Here is an 18,917-nt window from a genome sequence, read left to right on the forward strand (position 1 = left end):
GAGGTGAATTACCGTATTTAACACTCACAAGCAGAAGGTAAGCAGGTACTTGTATTTTTCTCCATACGTTCAGAAAGGGAAGCTGATCTTTCGATCATTTGAATTTACCTCATATGATTTTCATCTAAGCTAAAAGAGGCTGTATATATAAAGTGCTCAGTGGAGCTCCCAATATAGAGTAAGAACTGAGAAAATGGTAAACTTTAGCAATTCTTACAATAATATGCACAAGTTAATTACTTGGATTCTGCACTTTACTTAAAAGGAAAAAAAATACGTCTGGACTATACACGGATTTAAAGTCCCCAACAATAATTATATTATGTATATCCTCTGACTTATTTCATTAAAACTCATGTACTATATGTTCTTATTTCTTATACTATTTTTATCTTTTATTCCATTCTTGTTTAGTAAACAAAAAACTAAAATTATATGACAAATAACTGAAATCTTGATGACTTCATTTATCATCAGGCCTCTTTAATATTAAAGAACATTTGATGCCAGAGATGAAATCAAGGAGATATTCTGGCTTTCGAGTTTTCAGGAGAGTTTTCTGGAGTGTGGTGTCTCTCCCTAAAGACTAAGTCTTCCAGAGCCCTAATCACGGAAGACTCTTTACTCATCCCCTACCCTGTAATTTATTCTGCTTATGATTTTGTGAGATTTGTTTGATGTATAGCCCATCTGCAATCTTCCAAAATATGCTATGTTTATTCTCTTTTATGTAGATAAGTTTCCTGTTTTATACTGATACGTTTCCTGTTTTATACAGATAAACAGGAGCTTAATCATGCTACATTTTTCCCCATACTGAGAAACAGTCATGCAGAAAAATGCCATGAAGAACAGTTTCTTGGCAATAAATAATATTTATAAATAATACCAAATCTAGTTTTGGGGTATGCTAGAAGTCTATCATCTATTAATTTTATTCAGTGAAATTTTTCTAAAAAAGTGTGCAAAACTTTTTCCTTATTATCAGTGCTACTCCTTGGAGAACTGTTACTTGGCTTTCCCTAATCCATGTGACCCTCCATGGGTCCTTTCTGAGACTTGCGGCCGCCACGCCCTCCGAGGCTCCAGGCTGTGCAGCTGCCTGCCGTCTACCCGGCCAAGTGCTGCCTGCCAGGCCTCCCAGAGATGAGTCACAGTAGCTTTCTAACTTTGGGGAAATCCCGTGCCTGCTATATTTGGATAGCACAGAGGCCAAGGGAACAGTAGGCCAACAGATTGGTGACAGGCCTCTGAGGCACTAAACCCAATTTAGAGAATCACTCTATGTACTCTCCTTGAGCTCCATGCTGTATGTTTCTACATGACTAATTTCCCATTAGGTCTCCCAGAGCAGGAGACTGCTGGGCAGGGAGTTGCACTGAGCATGGTTATCCGGATATTTAACCCTTGTTACTTCTTTCCTAACCTTATCCAGGAGAAACGGCATGTGTACAGGCCATGCTCAAAGATGTACGTCCTAGTGTCCACATGCCTTCCATCGAGACAAGCAAGGAAAAACGCCTGCCATTTGGTGCACTGATTTTCAGAGTCTGGGCCACTGATCCTTATGTAAAAGGAGGCTTTCAAAACCCACGTACTTGTGCTCCCTCAACCCTGATTTAAATAAGTAGCCCCTAATGCCAACTTTCAATCCTTCAGTCATCTAACAGTCTTACATTAGTATCTGCTTGAACATGGGTCCCCACATGTGTACTCTGTATTGAGTACACGTGTGTGGACCCATGTACTCGGTATTGGCAGATGCCTGTGTACTCTGTATTGACAGGACTGAGACCAGACTTGAGAAGGAGGAGATTCAGAACTGTAGGCCAGGCTACCTTTCAGTTTGTAGGGGCTCCCATACCTGACAAAGGGTTTTGAGTCCCCCTGAGAGCATAATAGTGAGGTTTGTGGTCCAAGCCCAGTGCAATGGAAGTATATAACTAAACTGATGGATTCCCAAGGAGAAAGGGAACTTTGCAACCATTCTGCTCATTAAAGGTATTCCAAATTCTACAAGGACAGCTTGGACTGGATGCAAGTGTCCAATTACAATTGGAGTCAAGAATAAAAATCTCCTTGATCCAAACATGAATACCTTCCAAAAGCCCTTGGGAAGTAGAAAAGTGGGTAGAGGGTCTTCTGTCCAGGCCAAAGGAACTGGTACTTGGACTTTCTTTTCATATATGAAGGTCATTTTAAATTTTAAACTAGCACATTTGTTGTCTGCAATTATTACAGCTAAAATGCCTGGGAAAAAACTCATGCTCAGGGTTTCAAAAACTTCCAGCAATCTTCTCCCCAGTTATGTACTGCATTATCAATTCTATCGAAGTTGCTTTCTTTCATATACTGTAAAGGTAATTTTTCACTCAGCCTTTACTGAATTATTATGAATTCCAAACTAGTAGGCTCTGATAAAATGTGTTGTGTTTGCTTATTTGTTTTCAATCATACTAGTAAACAGAAGTAAGAATTTTCCTATCCAGGATGCACAACTGTTTTGCTGTTTTGGGGGGAAAAAATGCTGTATCAGTTCTTCTCCTGTCACCCTCATAAATGATATCTGGTATAGTATCCCATGATTTATAAACTTTAACCACAAAGTGTTCAGTGGCATGTATTTTTCCCATTGAATGCCAAAACAGGATCAGAATATTTGAGAGTGCAATTCTTGGAATCTCTCCTGTGTCCCTAACCTTCTAAATCCTTAGGCATCACTTACAATTCAAGCATGTGCAACAATAAATTGTTGTTGGACTCCAGCAATTACAGATGCATGATTAGCTATTCAGAAAGGAGACTGTGACCCAAGCTATGGTTTATTTCTGTCCATCAACAACTCTTTATCATCATATACAACCAGACTACCACCGATGATAGGTTTGAAAGTAAAATAATACCAATCATGCATTCTATGATCAGCCCTATGTCAAGCACATTTTGAGACTTAAATGATGGCATCCTTACCTCAGACTTATGAGAGAAATAGTATTCTTAGTCTCACTTTACAGATGATTTAACCAAGGCCTGGAGAAAATAAGTGGCCTCTACATTTGGTTCCCTACCCTGAGGTTTTCAGCACCAAAACACATCATGATATTTTATAATGAATTAAATATTGCTTAGTTTTCTACATTTTACTATTTCATTAGTTATAGTAGGTATGTGGTGCTTTAAAATCCTTAACTATGTTTTACATACATATAAAATATAATGAAATACTTCTTGCAAATAAGGAAACAAATCAGCAACATATTTTTCCATACCTACCTTCTGCTGACATTATATTAATTATCAAATTATGCCTTGCAGTCTCAAAGGTACGCCTATTGTAGGCAGTTATCTATTAGAAAAGGAAAGTCATATTAAAGAAGTAAAATGTTATTTGGAAAATGAAATTCATTAAGGACAAAATGAAAACAAATTGTCATTCTTTCCATTTTCATTATTTGTTTATATACTTACAAAATATTCCTTCTCTGGACAAGAATCCAGAGCTTTTAGCAATATTGTGGGAAAATAGATAATTAGGTATATTTAACATGCTAAAACAAGTTAAAATCAGAAAAACCCTTTTATAGAAGACTGTTAAGTGCCAGTAGCAATGCAGATGCGTCATTAGTAAATGGACTAACCATTACGAATTACTTACCAGAGCTGTTCTAAAATTTCAAAAAAGCCAAAACAATATATTGGTGTACTTTTAAATGGAGCTTAAGGATCATACCAGAAAGTACACTTTAAAACAAGCACATCTCTGTGTTGTTTGCATTCAGTACTAAACTGCACACCAACCAGTCAAGAAATGTCACGAACCCTTTGGAAATCATATCTCACAATGGGAGTAGAGCAGTAAGGATCACAGTCTAAGAAGCTGATGGCAAATGGTCAAAAACACAAATCAATCCCTTCACAGAGTCAAATATTAGTAAATGTTTGCAGAGCCAATGAACTTACATCAAAGTCAATTCAGAAACAGCCACTGCAAACAACAAACAAAGCAAAGGCCAACAACAGGATATGGCTTCAAAAATCAAGGAATAATTAACTTTATAACAGATATTAAATCACTCAGACAGGCCTGCAGTACCTCAAAAAAACCCCAAATGATTGTGCAAAAGTCTTAGCATCCCAGCACTAGCCTTCTGGCAGTAACTGCAGCTGTAGTTGACACTGAGACAAAAAAGACGAAACTGACGCAAACTGAAAAGAAATATCTTGCACATTTAAAAACAAGTATCAAAGATTTTAATAGCATCACATATGAGCTTTAAATAAAATACATTACACTCATCAGAAATATTATTTGAGAGAACAGTGAAAATCAGAAGTTTGGGATAAAAAATTCCAAACCTTTAACAATATTTCAAAGTACATATGCTGAAACGTGTATTATTCCACAAAGATAAAAGCACTTATCTCTCCACAATCTGTCAAATTTCTTTTTGATTTAATGACTTCTTTGCTGCTCTCTGTTGGGACACATGATCAATTAGGTTCACACTGAACACTAAAATTAAGACTAGTCATTAAAATTAACGAGGCATTATTGTTCACAAGCAAATGAAGAAATGCAAAAACATTTGGGAATCCCATGATTTTAAAAGTTTGCCCTGCAAAAAATTTAATAATATTCTCAGTGGAAAAAAAATACTAGATACTATTTGTTATAATATCTCAAAGCTAATGCTAGAAAAAAAGATTAAACATTTTCAGATTAACGGCAATATTTTTCTGGCTAGCCTTCCCATAATTATCACAAATTTCATTATTGTAAATTTCATAAATTCTAATAAGTATTTTTAAATCAGAGGCTACACAAGAGAGTGAAGAACCTTTCATGAATCCAGAGGAAGAATTTTATTACCTGAATTTATATTTAATGCTTAATTTTAACAGCTGTAACAGAATGCAATTCTTCTATGACTTCTAATGAGATATTTAAATCCTGTAATATCCTCAATCGAATTCTACTTATCATGATGTGAAGCCCTTCATAGCAAAGAGGTATGCATGTTTGTGCACTTTCTGATCCCCTATTTCTAAAATAGTGGCTGATCTATTTTAGATGCTTAATAAGTAGCTACTGAATAAATTAATTAGTGGATGTATATGATTAAATTAGTTTAAGATATGCAAAATCTTTTGACTATATTATTAATAGAATATTTTTAAACACTGAAAATATGTTATTATATATGGATGTAAAAATGAGTTACTTACAGATAAATCAATACTTGTGTTAGATGAAAGATATGCTAAGTTTTCATAATCTTTTTAAAATTTTAATTAATTAATTTATTTATTTATTGGCTGCATTGGGTCTTTGTTGCTGCGCTTAGGCTTTCTCTAGTTGTGGCGAGCGGGGGCTACTCTTCGTTGCGGTGCGTGGGCTTCTCATTGCGGTGGCTTCTCTTGTTGTGGAGCACGGGCTCTAGGTGCACGGGCTTCAGTAGTTGTGGCCGTGGGCTCTAGAGCTCTGACTCAGTAGTTGTGGTGCACGGGCTTAGTTGCTCCGCGGCAGGTGGGATCTTCCTGGACCAGGGCTCGAACCCGTGTCCCCTGCACTGGCAGGCAGATTCTCAACCACTGTGCCATCAGGGAAGCCCTCATCATCTTTTTAGATATTATTTGATACATACTCATAACATTGTATGTTGGTAGTAAGGTATAATGCACCCCTGTGAAGCCTGGTTCAACACGTGTTTCTCTCCTACCCTAGCCTCTTGCCTCTCTCCAACCAGAGTAAACATTTTGGATTTTGTGTTTATCATCCCACCCATTTTAAATATAGTTTTATTATCCATGCATGTATGCTTAAAATATATTGTCCATTTTTCTGGGTTTTGAGTGCCTATAAAAATAGTAAACTGTATGCAGTCTTCTGGGGTTTGTTTGGTTTTGTTCAACATTACGTTAAAAACATTCATTCATGTTGCCAGGCAAGCTTAAGTTCATTGCTGCTATAAATGTTCACTGTGCGAATACCCCACAATTTATCTATTCTCTTGCTGCTGGACTTCTGGATCTCAACTGGTTTGTGGGTTTCCAGTGTTTTCCTATACACGCATTGCTCAGTGAACATGACTGTGCATGCCTTTGGGTGGACATTTGCAAGTGTTTCTTTTTCTTTTTCTTTTTCTTTTTTGTTGGCCATGGTGCGTGGCTTGCAGGATCCTAGTTCCCTGACCAGGGACTGAACCCAGGCCACAGCAGTGAAAGGACAAAGTCTTAACCACTGGACCGTAAGGGAATTCCCTGCAATTGTTTAAGTGCATATCTGGAAGTGGGACTGCTAGATCATAGGGTACAGTGATACTCAGCTATGTGAAGTATTCCGTTTTCCAGCCCATATCCACTGCAATGACCTTTACTGAGGATAAAATTCTCATTGAGGTTCTAAATTGAATATTCCTCCTTACTGAGGAGAGTGAGTTTCTTTACTTAAATGGCACTGATGTCTCCTCTTTGGTGAAATGTCTGTTCATGTCTTTTTCTTATTGAAATTGTAGGAGTCCTTTTTTATATTTTACATACTTATCATTAGTCAGCTATATGTATTTAAAATACCATCTTCCAGCTTGTGGGTTGTCTTTTCTTTAATGTTTTCTTTTGATGAACAAAGTTCACAAGTTTAATATGGTAAAATTTATCAATCTTTTATCTTAAATAAAAAAATTTCGGTGTTATTTAAGATATCTTTCCCTCCCCCAAACTCAGAAAGATACACCTCTACAGTTTTATATAATAGTTTAAATTTTTGCTAAATCCTTAATCTACCTAGACATGAGTTTTGTATTTCCTGTGAAGTAAGAATCTAATTTTATGTTTGCCATATGCTGAGCACCAGTCAATAAATTGACCTCCTTTGCCCTAATCTGTGATCTCTGGCACCATCTCTTTAGACATATATCATTATTCTTTATGTAGGTGGATCTGTCTCGGGCTCCCTATTTTATTCATTGGTTAATTTGTCTATCCCTGTATCAATACAAACTTATGATTGATTACTACATATTTACAATAAATCTTGCTATCTGGAAAGGAAAGAAATATTTCCCCTTTTTATTCTTCTTTAAGCATGTCTTGATTTTGCTTTATTATCTTCTTTATAAATTTTAGAATTAGTTGCCAAGACCCATGAAATAACCTACTGAGATGTTTTTATTGGAACTGCATTGAATCTATAGATCAATTAGGGGGAAAGTGATGCTTTCATGATTTTCAGTCCTCCTATCCCTGAATGAACTATCTTTTCATTTATATAGGCATTCTTCAATATCGACAAAGTTTTATAATTTTTCCCATACAGAACTTACATACCTTCTGTTAGATTTATTCCAAGTACATTATAATTTTGTTGCTACTAAAAAAATGGTATCTTTTAAAAACATGTATTTTTCTCAGTACTTGTTATTTAATGAATAAATATAACTAAATTTTTTATATTGATCCCATAGCTTACTGCTAGGCTTTCTGAAGATTTTAATAGCCTATAGACTCTTTATATCATTGACTATTCCATTTCTTCCTTTCGAATAGTTATAAATTTCTTTTTCTTTCTTTACTGCACTGGATAGGACTTCTAATATATTCTGTAATAGATGTGATACAGGGGGTCATTCTTGTTTTCTTCCTGAATTTAAATGGCATTCCTCTAGTGTTTTCCCATTAAAAAATGATGTTTGCTATTATTTTTGATAAATAACCTATTAGGTTAAGGAAGTTCACTTATATTCCTAGTTTGCTAAGAGTTATTTTTTTCTTATCAAGAATAGGTGTTGAATTTTATTAAATGCTTTCTCTGAATCTTCAAGGTGGTTGTGTTTTTCTTTTTTAATCTAGCAAGGTGGTGACTTACATTTATATATTTCTTTTATAACTTTACTGAATATTTTTAAAATTATTTTGACAATAACTCCAAATAACTTTCTTTCTTATATCTACATATATTTCTATCTTATATCAACATTGCCTTAAGAAAGCAGATTTATAGATAGAAATCACTGAAATGTCATGTTAATACAAACTTCAGTTCAAATGAAGAAACACCTTCTCTCAGCCAGCATGGAAGCTCATATCCAGAGTCCACGGCTGATTAAAACTTTGGAGAAAAACTCAAAGCATGTAATCTCCTGAGAATCTACAGAAATTCTACAAATTCTTGGTGGTAGAAAACATGCCATGCAGGACACATGCAAACTCCTGGCAATTCCACTAGCAGTTCCTATGCTGGTGCCCTGGTCACTACCAGTAAGCTTTTATGGAATTGAAGAGTTAAATTCCAGTTTAAGATCCTAGAGGCATCTAGGCATAAAACTATAGTAGGCCTCTCCTGCCGTTAACTGCCATTACAATTCTGATTTTGTTAGGTATAGTAAAGAGTGAAACACTTTTAGCTTTTATATCCATTCATTAAAAAAAATTAATTCCCATTAAAGGCTGGATGTCATCATTGTTTTTGTTTCAATTTCTAATATCTTCCAGGTATGATATTAGGTACTGGTAAAAATCGGATTAATTATAGCACCATCATCACTCCCAAAGTAAAGGTCAAACATATCCGCATGGCTTACAGAGCCCTCAAAGATCTGCTCCTACCAACATCAACACCTCCGTTCCCATCATTTGCCCTCTGGAGTGCATCCTGTCCTCTAGCCACACTTGTAGTTCTCTAAGACCATGTGGTTATGTTTATGCCTCCAAGATTTTGATGTGCTGCATCTTCTGCCTAAAATAGCCTTCCTTCTACTTAGTGAATTTCTATTTACCCGCTTATAACTCTGCATCAAACAGCCCCTTCTTATTATAACAGTTATGTCAGTGCTGGCTAAGTTTGGGTTTCCATTCAGTGCTTCAACCCCTGAACTGTAAGACATGGCAGGGCACAGCTACTATTCATCTTTCTACCACCGACACCTATCATAATGTTCAGCACATGATAGGGGCTCAGAAGACGTCTCCTTAATGATTGAATGAACATGAAATCTGAAATTAAAATTTGGAGAAAATAAGTGTTTTAAGTTTTTGTTCATTTTCTTAAATAGAATTCACAGTAATTTATTTCTTTTAAATACCTTTTAATTTTTTTCACTAATTTAGACGGCGCTTTTTTACATAAAAGCTGAAACAAAAAACTCTGTAGATGAACAGAAAGGAATGGTACATTTCCAAATGTTATCTAGTGTGTTTTCATGCATAAAATACTGAAAACCACTGCCGTGTAATTTTAATCACAACATTTGAAACCCAAATTACAAAAAAATCAAGAATATAATTTTGCTCTTTCTAAGTAAATTACCTCAATGACTGTTGGTTTCCCCACATTTTCAGCCGTTGGAGACCCATATAGGACTCCATCACTATATGGTGTCCTTTGGATATACCGAAGCCATCCAGGCCGGTCTGGGTAACCCATTAAATTTGTGTTAAATGTTATGGGATCATTACTAATCTCGCCTAGGTAAGAAACACAGAAGTAAGATATAAGACAGTTATTTTCACATGTTGCTTTGATTGTTTCAATAAAAATGTGTCTAAAATTTTTCTTCTTAACATTTGTAAGCAAATTAAATACACACCAAAAAAAAAATCCATCTGGGAATTTAGATTAGGGCCTCATGTAAGAAAATAATCCTTTTGGTTGTTTAGTTAGTCTAGAAATCTGATTCAACAAAGAAAGCATATTCATACAATCTGGGGGTAAATTTCCTTTTCTTTTTGGGGGGGAGGAGGTCACATAGCAGTGGAAAAGTTCTACCAATGAGACAACTATCTTTCAGGAAAATCCCCTAATCATGTTGATGTATTCATTCTTCTGAGAAACCTTCCTTTCATGAAACTCTGAGCACTATCAAACTCATCTTAAGGGATATCTCAAAATTATAAAAGTGTCATCAAAACAAAAATAATGTAATTTAAAAACAATGGAGGATGAGTTGAAAAAATCCAAATCCAAAAGAACTGCAATAACATGACATTAATAATAAATAATAATGGTGTCATTTTATTAGCATGTGCCCGGCCTCTACAGGCACTATTTCATCTGATTTTCAAACATACCAATGAAAGTAGTACTCTTATTAGCCCTAATTTTATTGATGAAATATGTAATTTTCCATGTTAATTCTTCATGGTCATATTACGTGGTGAAAGTAGAATTTTTTTTTTTTTTTTTTGGCGGTACGCGGGCCTCTCACTGTTGTGGCCTCTCCCGTTGCGGAGCACAGGCTCCAGACGCGCAGGCTCAGCAGCCATGGCTCACGGGCCCAGCCGCTCCGCGGCATGTGGGATCTTCCCGGACCAGGGCACGAACCCGTGTCCCCTGCATCGGCAGGCGGACTCTCAACCACCGCACCACCAGGGAAGCCCCTGAAACTAGAATTTAATCTTGGCTGACTCCAAAAACTATGCTCTTAACTACATTTTCTTCTCCAGTGTTGAAGCTGCTGCTCACAAGGTTTAGCTATATAGTTTTGCAAAAAGGGAATGCCCCTCATGAGAACACATTTTTTAAGTAATTGATGAAAAGACTGCCTTGTTTCTTGAATGCTGGTGAGAACATGCTTAACTATATTTTATGAGTGTTTTCAGGTATGCTATTCATCATATAATCCACAAAAATAATATTTATATTAATTCTAATGCTGGAATTTTCAGAAATTCATTTTTATTTGTCACTTAAGTAAGAGTGATAATAACAATGTATTTTCTCTTGCTATTCTTTCTGTATCTTCGTTAATTTGATGGCATTTGTGACAATCCAACATAACATAATTTAAACCGATAGTAAATTAAATAGGACTTCGCAACTGGTATTACTTTGAAGAAAAATTAATCTCCATTATATGATTATGAGGTTATATAAAATTATCTCATATTGTAAAAGTTTTTTTGAGAACTCTTTCTTAATACCATATTTCATTCTCTTCTACAACATATGTATAGTTTTCTAGAAATCAATGTACTCTGTAAGATTCTTAAGTCTTAATGTGTAAAATTGTAATTGTACATCTATAATTATTTCTCTGAGAATATAGGTAGATCACTTGTCAGAAGCACAAAACTCAAGACTAGGAAATCAGAAATACACTTTCTTTAAATTTCAAAAATGAGTTATTTCCTTCGGTAATTAAATTTCTAATCTTAAAATGGGAAATATTCTATAACAATCTATTTGTCACATATCCAGACCATGTCAAGTAATGTCAGTAATATCTGATCATATATCATCTAGATTACACACATTGAACAAAAAGAAAAATTTAGTAAATTAACCACTTTTTTTCCCGCCAGAACATACCAGGTTTTGGGTAAGGTGGAAATTCCCCCTTAAAATACTCTCTTTCCAAAACATGAACAAAGAGGACACCTGCAGATGGGTAGACATTCCGATCAGAGTGCACCTTGGAGAAAATAGTGTACACTGAAAACAAAGAGGGAAGATAAGAGACAGAAAGACAAATAATGAGCTCTGCTTTTGAAAATTCACTTACACTGTAAAGAAGGGTTTCACTATGTAGAAATTTCTGAGAAAACTGAAGCAACATGCAAGATTGTTAAGAAGTCTGTTTTAAAGGGGAGTGGTTTTAGGACAAAACATGGAACAACTCTCAACTTGCTGTGTTTATAGACTTTTCAAATATTATGTAAGCAGAATTAGGCATATTTAATATTTTAAATTATTATTAAATAGGAAAGACATCCATGAAATCTCTTTTGTAATTTTTATGGAGATTATTACCAACAAAATACATCATGAGAACTGACCAGCTATATAATTGCTACGGTGTAATTTTTTTTTCCTTTTTTCAAAGCAAAGTATAAAGAGTCATTTTTTTTAAATGGTAACAATCTCCACTGTATTAACTGTTTGCCAAACAGAGCATATCAGACTACATAATACCATTGATATATGTAAGGTGACTTTCATATATATTGATACTTATAAAAATGCACTGGATACTCTTTCTTTGAGTATTATTCTCCCCCTATCTTTCCTGGAAATGATTTATTCCACTTTACCTGATCTCAACATTTAATAATTCACACATACATTCTAGTCTATTATGCTACCTCCTAAATAAGCAATAACAATTACATCATAAAATTCAGTGCAAATCATTTCTTTAAGTGAAATGGGGCAGATTTCATGATTTACTGGTTACTTAAGATACATGATGTGAGTACATTAAAATGACCAAATTGGTTTGATTAGTTTCAACTTATTGTTTTTTCCTCTGATATCATCATCTCCACCAACACATTACTGCCGTTACCCTTGTCACCTCTACAATCTCTTTTGATTTTCTATCTTCCTGTTTGGCTACTGGCTGCAATTTTTAAACAGATAAACCCTATCAGGCAAGTTCTTTCTCTTAGTCACTGATGGCTTTGTAAATGTAGTAATTAACCTTAAGAACCCAAGGCTGCTCACTCCCAGGCTCACAACTAAAAGCCCTTGGATGGCAAAATCACTGACAGTGAATTTTTCAGCATAAAAATAGGAACTCCCACAAAAATGTTTCTTTATCTGTGAAAACTTGCCCCTACAGTTCTGTGGATGGCTGCCAAAAATGGGGAACTGAACTAAAATATTTGGCTTGTAGCTTCATGTATCCATAGCTTTACTACTAAAAACACAACTTCAAAGGCTGGGGTAACAGAAGGAAGGAAGCGGCAAGTTAGGTTTAAATTAGGTAATAGGGAGACTCGTTCTTTCCTGACTTGTTTTGTACTAGCACTGGTAAGCATTCCCATGGCGTTTAGAATACCCATTCTCTACCCAAGAGCAATTTACTCACCTGTGAAAATGGTCCCATTCCAAAAAAACAAGAATAAGTGAATCACAGAAAAATAGTAAGGATGAGAATTAGAGATTTTTCACCAGCTGGATTCCATGGCATCCGCTGAATGCTAGGTGCTGTGGAGAATGTGAAGATGAAGGAGACCCAGTCCCTGCCTTTCATGAGCTCATCATCTGGTTTGAGAGACCAACACTCCCCTAACTAGGTATGACCCCAGAGAGACAAACTGCTCTGGCAAGACCTGGAAAGATGGTGAAGAGCAATGGAAGCTGGAAAGACCTGGGAAAGGTTTATATAAGAAGTAGAATTCAATATGGCTTTTAAAGTACTAGCAAGATTCTGAAACTCAGAGATGGGCAATTTCAGCAGTGAAAGGTACAAGATACAAAAGTGGGATACTGCAGGGCCCTTTCAAGAAAGGGAATTAAGCCAGTAATGCTAGATCCTGGTGGCGGGGAGGAAAACTGGGAAGATGAGTCAAATTATGGAGAGCTGTGAACTCCTGGTGAGAAGTTATTTCATTCTATACGGAAAGGTGTTTAAATTCTAGATCACAATCCTACATCCAAGGCACAGGAATGTTTTGCATAATTCAAAGGAATCTCTTTGGAGCTTATCCAATTTATTCTTTCTAGAGATTAAAAACACCTTTAAGTCCAGCACTGAACTTTATTTACCTTTGTTATTTTCTCAGCACCTAGAAGGTGTCTGGCTTATGTGACTAATTTTATAAATGGATGAATACATTCTAATACAAAGCACTGTAGAGGGAAACACAGTTCTTATGTTTGTGGACTAAATATATATAATACTTAACTTCATTCTCAGTTTTGTAACCTAAATTAATTCTCACATGTGTGTAGCAGTTTATGGGTTACCATCCTCCATTTACATTATAAAATACTAACAGTCTCCCGTAGTTTTTGCTGACATAAGGTGGTAAAAGCTAGCTTATAAATCAAAAAGAAAAGTTGTTCATATTAATAATATTGAAATGGTTCTATTTTCTATATGGCCCATGGCAGGGCCTAAAATAGAACCATAAAAGGGTACTTGTCACTGTTTATTACCTCACTTCAAGGACTAGTGTAGAACATCTCACTTTCTGCTTTCATAAAACAAAACAAACAAACAAAAAAAAACCAACAAACAACATTTCTACAATCTACAGAGCCAAACCACAATCCACCATGGCCCTCCTGGGTTTTAAGATTACATGCGCATTTCTTTATTCATGGGGACAACTGCCTTTCTGCAATCTGCTGAACTGCATACTTGCTGGTCAGTTACCTTGGCAACTCTGCAGTAAAGCCTGTTTCACTGTAAGTACAGTATGCCATTCACTTTGAGAAAAACATGATACAGATGTATGACACACTCATCATCTAGAAATGGAAAATGCCTAAGCCACTATGTTTTGTTTGTGAAAATAATACTTCCTTTCTGTAGCATCAGTTTAAATTATGGGCACCCACAGAACACTTTAGAGAAGTGCCCTTTACCTTACCTTTCCCATTTGTTACTTGCAAAAACAAATAGCTCTTCAACGGAGGCTATTTGGGCAGTATTTACACCTAGCTTCCTTTCAAAAGCAACAAAGTGACACAGAGAATTCAGAGTTATGGGCTCTTGTTCTAACCAATGAGCAATATAAACAATACTGATAGGGTTTGCACTAACACCAAAAAAGTCTGTTACCTAACAGTGAACACATGTTGCACTCACATATGTCTAGGTAGTACTCACAAACAGTAAGCTTGACACATATTGTTTTCCCTAAAAGAAAGTCTTGAAAATGAAATTTAAACCCTTTAAGAATCTCTGAAATACACATCTCTGAAAAAAATCTCTGAACAGTCTCTGAAATATACAAGCATACAGTGCCATGCTAATCAAGCTGAGGTCACAGGGTCTGGCTGCTCTGTGTATTGCATGGCTCTCCAATCGTCTAGGGCTGCAAATCCATTACCTCTGCAAACACATGCCACTGGATACAAATGAAACTAGAAACCAGTCTGTGGCTAAATCCGTGCAAATCTATCACCATTAATGGGCAAAACAATTAAACCAAAAGTCCAACCCACAGGGGGTCAAAAACATCATCTTCAAACCACAAGGGTAGCTAGATTTGCAAAGATTAAAAACTGAAGACAGGTAGTCATAAATAACGGAATTTTTTATAGGAAAAATTACATATCTGAGTTGAAAAGATCAAAAGGATATGTGGGCAAGTGGCAGGGTTATATTTCACCCTCCCTAAATGCAGGTCCAATATTGTTTGTTAACATGCTACCAAGATCTTTCTATAAAACTGTTCCCTGTATGTTTTAATCATAAGGCATAGAAACTACAAACCATTTTCGACAATGTATCTTATGGGACAGCAGAGAGCCAAGAACCAAGTAACAGACAGTGATGGCGGTAGCAATAAAGTGGGACCTCATGCTAGCTAAATAGCATCCTGTCTTCCTTTATTAATAGTCCATTTGGAATTCTCTCCCTATAGGAGCAACACTGAGATGAAAATATGAGGGTGCACATTTGTGTGCTTATTTACAATTACTTAAAAACAAAAGTAAATCTGTATGTGTTTAGTAAACATCAAATTTTGAAAGGGTTTGGTGGTGCATTGCTAACGAATCTAGAGCATAAAACTTCACAATGATCACAATGATTTTTTTAATGGCATATGCACATGCACAGGCACATACAAAGTTCACTCTCTACAAAAGAGTCCGGAGAACCCCTATCAGCCCTTTTTCTGCATCAAGAACAAGGACATGACTATAAACTGGCTGCTGAGTGTGACACCCTGCAAGTCTCAGCTAGATTTAAGTCTTAAAGTCTCTCCTCTGAAGTCATAAAGTATTGTCAGTATTCACGTCAAGGTGATCTCTCTCTCTCTCATAGATGCTTTATCAACAAATTAATCACTTTAAAAGGTCCACTTACATCATCATTTTCTAATTTTTGCAGTTTGAGAGAATACAGTAAAATCTCAGTTTAGCAGGAACCCCAACGAAGGAAACATTTTAGAGAGCTGAGTTTTCTAAAGTACTCAGCAGTCGACCCTTCTTCATTATGGCATAAGATCATCATTTGGCGCATCAATTATTGCACTTCTCTCTATAATACAGTCATGCCCTTATGGACTGTTTGGTTGCCTTGTCATTTACCGATCCCAGTAGCACTAGCGGGTCACCGTCTGCTAATGCCTTTTATGGTTGTGTGTTTTATAGATTTTCTGTTTTCTCATCTGTAGACACGTTGTCAGCCGTCACTTCTCATTGCTATCCATATGTTTCCTGTAACAGCTCCTCTATCCCTTCTAATTTGCTGCTACTTATCCGCTGCAGGTTTAGAAACCAGGCTACCAAGTGAGGTGGGACTGCATGTTAAAGTAAGAACAAATTTGTACTGTTTTAACGCACGCAGGGCTCTGCTAGGTGTGAAAAACAGGATCCTGCGTTTGCTGCATCTATTTTGGCTACCCAGAGACCCTTTTGTGATGTATTTCCTGATTCTTAGCTGACACAGTATACTTCTGAAACGATGATCTTACTATAATTGGGAGACAGCCATTACTTGAGGAGGTGGCAACATAAACTCTATGTATTAAATGCATTCAGAAATAAATAAGTGTACCACAGAAAGTCTTAATTCAACCCATATGTTACGTAAACAAACTGTCAAATCAAAAGGAGGGGATTTAATGTGCTGTATAAAATAATTTCTTACATATTTGATGTGTGGGAAATATACTGCATAATTTAAACGAAGAGATCTATTGATTAAGTGATCTATTAACCTTAGCAATAGCTAAATCAGCCTAAGAACATAACACACTAAAATAAGTAATTTATTAATAAGAAACTGAAGCCTATTTCCAAAAGCATTTCAATTTTGTTAATTTGCCTCTCATGTTCAGAGAGTTTTAAGACGTAAGCTACTCATTGGGAAACATGACAAGGGTGCTTTAACTGAGTGCAAATTAGTTAAATAAGTGCATATTTTCCAACTGTTCATAGTATTGCCTTAATAGTAAGTATTATTTGAAAAAAATTTGGGTAAGAATGATGAAGAAGACTTTTAAATGTGTTTAAAATACAAAGATAATACTGAATAGCCACTTATCTGGTACAGCTTTTTAAATAAACTTTTGCCTAAGCAACTAGGTATCCCAATTCCTCAAAATCCTATTTACAGAAGAGACACCACGTTTCTGCTAAAGAATTGGAGTATTATTAAAAAGAAAGTTACACAAAAAATACAATTGCTGAAAACTTATTTTACTATATGATCATCTCTGATAATTAGAAACTGTAAGTACAGACAGAAAAAAAATAAGACTTGACTTCTCTTTTATAGTTTTAATAGCTAAAAGCTCTTTATGAGGCTCAGAGCCCCTGTATACACAGCACTCCAAGAAGCTGCTACCAATTAATGGGAATTGATTATAAGAGATGAATTCCATTTGATATCTCTGCACCAAGAGAACTCATTTCAGGGTTTTCAGAGCTTGATATATTTATGGTTTCCTTCCTAATTTATTTTTCAATGTGTTATTTCTATAGTCTAATTGAAATTTAATTACTAGACCAGATAATGTCTGTAGAAAAATAGTTTGAAAGGCATCAATATGCAGCCAGGTACACAACCTATTTTGGTTTTTTTTTTTTTTTTTTCCTCTTTAAAATTTACCCTGTGTTTTATCAATCCAGCTTTATAAATCTTGGCTTAGAATCAAAAGCTTTTCTCGGCAGTCTGCCCTTCACCCCTTAAGTTTATGCCCTTCACCCCTTAAGTTTACTCAACATCAAAGTACTGAAGGCCATTCATTGGGCAGTGGTCAGCTATTGTTTTATTTCAGTCACAGATAGTCCACACCTGGGCTTCCATGGGGAAGGCATTAAATTGCCTTTTAAAACTTCACTCCTCTAAGAGATAGGACCACTTTTCTCTACATGAGGTAGAAAAGAAACCACTACTTGGATCTTTTTCTACAAGAAGCAGAAAGGTTACTTTGTGAGATTCCCGTCCCCCCAACCAAAGCCACTTACTAAAACCATTTTTCTATACTAGAGTTAAATATCCTGATTCTTCCATAGAATGATCATGTGTTTGTTTTGTTGTTTTTTTCTTAAATGTCAGCTGGAAAGTGGTTGCAAACCATTTTTAATTGGTAATCAATAAACTTGGTCTCATAGAGCACTGCAATTGAAAGGGGCTTTAGATGTCATCCTGTCAGGGCGTGCCAAAAACTTTCTCTACTAAGAGACAAATCACTGCATTACTTCCTGCTTGGATATGGCCTCAGCATTCTACTCAATCCAGGATTCCTGACAGATAACATCAATCGGAGTTTGCATGCAAAAAAACAAGTTCAGTCCTTCATTTTATAGTTAACAAAATTGAACCCAGAGAGGCTGAATGACAGGTTCAAGCTTACAGGACTAGGAAGAGGAAGAGCCAGGACTTGAACCCAGGGTAGTTACGTATTTTGTTGATTTGCTAACATGAGGTAATACATTTGGTGGCTGTCCATTACATTATTACAACCCACTAAAGTAAACTCATTACTCTCTGTGTAAGATATTTTAATAATGCAGAACTATAATGATAGGATTTAAATTAGAGGAGGAGACCAGGAAGGTAGAAGCTAAAGAATGAGTTCAAGAGAAACTGAGGAAATAAGAGAATGCGATAATCTGAACCGGTTACCTCAAGATGTACTGATCATTTCGATTTTGAGAACTACAGTTATGGCTCAGGTTCCAAGGAGAAAATCAGTTTGAGGTCCAGAGGGAGCATGAAATTTGAAAAAGGAAGAAATGGAGATTCTAGAGAATGCTATAGTAAAGGCCTTGGAATGCATTTCACTAAGAAGAGCACCATAGTAGATGACTCAGCTGAGCCTGACAGCCGGTTAGAGAGTACCTTTATGCAAAATCAAATAGGAATGGAGGAACACGCTTAAAGAGGACAGAAATTCTAGGGATCAACGTTAAAAAGAAGAAACTGAAGAAAAGGGAAAGACTGTAATTTAGTGCAAAATAGTGTGAAGTCCAGAGGAAGGGTCTTTAGTGATCTCGCGTAGGGCAGCAGGAA

At 35.9% G+C, this 18,917-nt stretch overlaps 1 protein-coding gene across 3 annotated transcripts in view; it reads right to left on the reverse strand.

Moving 5' to 3' along the window:
• SGCE (sarcoglycan epsilon) overlaps positions 1-18,917 on the reverse strand; it is a 68,057-nt gene that overhangs the window by 30,557 nt on the left and 18,583 nt on the right. For 2 of the 3 annotated variants that reach the window (XM_007450647.1, XM_007450648.1), the window contains exons 2-4: positions 11,306-11,428; positions 9,305-9,462; positions 3,274-3,346 (exon numbers count right to left, since the gene is read on the reverse strand). In XM_007450647.1, coding sequence (XP_007450709.1) covers positions 3,274-3,346; positions 9,305-9,462; positions 11,306-11,428 — 354 coding nt within the window. The remainder of the gene's footprint in view (positions 1-3,273; positions 3,347-9,304; positions 9,463-11,305; positions 11,429-18,917) is intronic. The other variant, XM_007450649.1, reaches the window with a different exon arrangement.

The sequence above is a fragment of the Lipotes vexillifer genome, unplaced genomic scaffold (assembly GCF_000442215.2).
Source record: "Lipotes vexillifer unplaced genomic scaffold, Lipotes_vexillifer_v1.1 scaffold172, whole genome shotgun sequence".
NCBI lineage: Eukaryota > Metazoa > Chordata > Mammalia > Artiodactyla > Lipotidae > Lipotes > Lipotes vexillifer.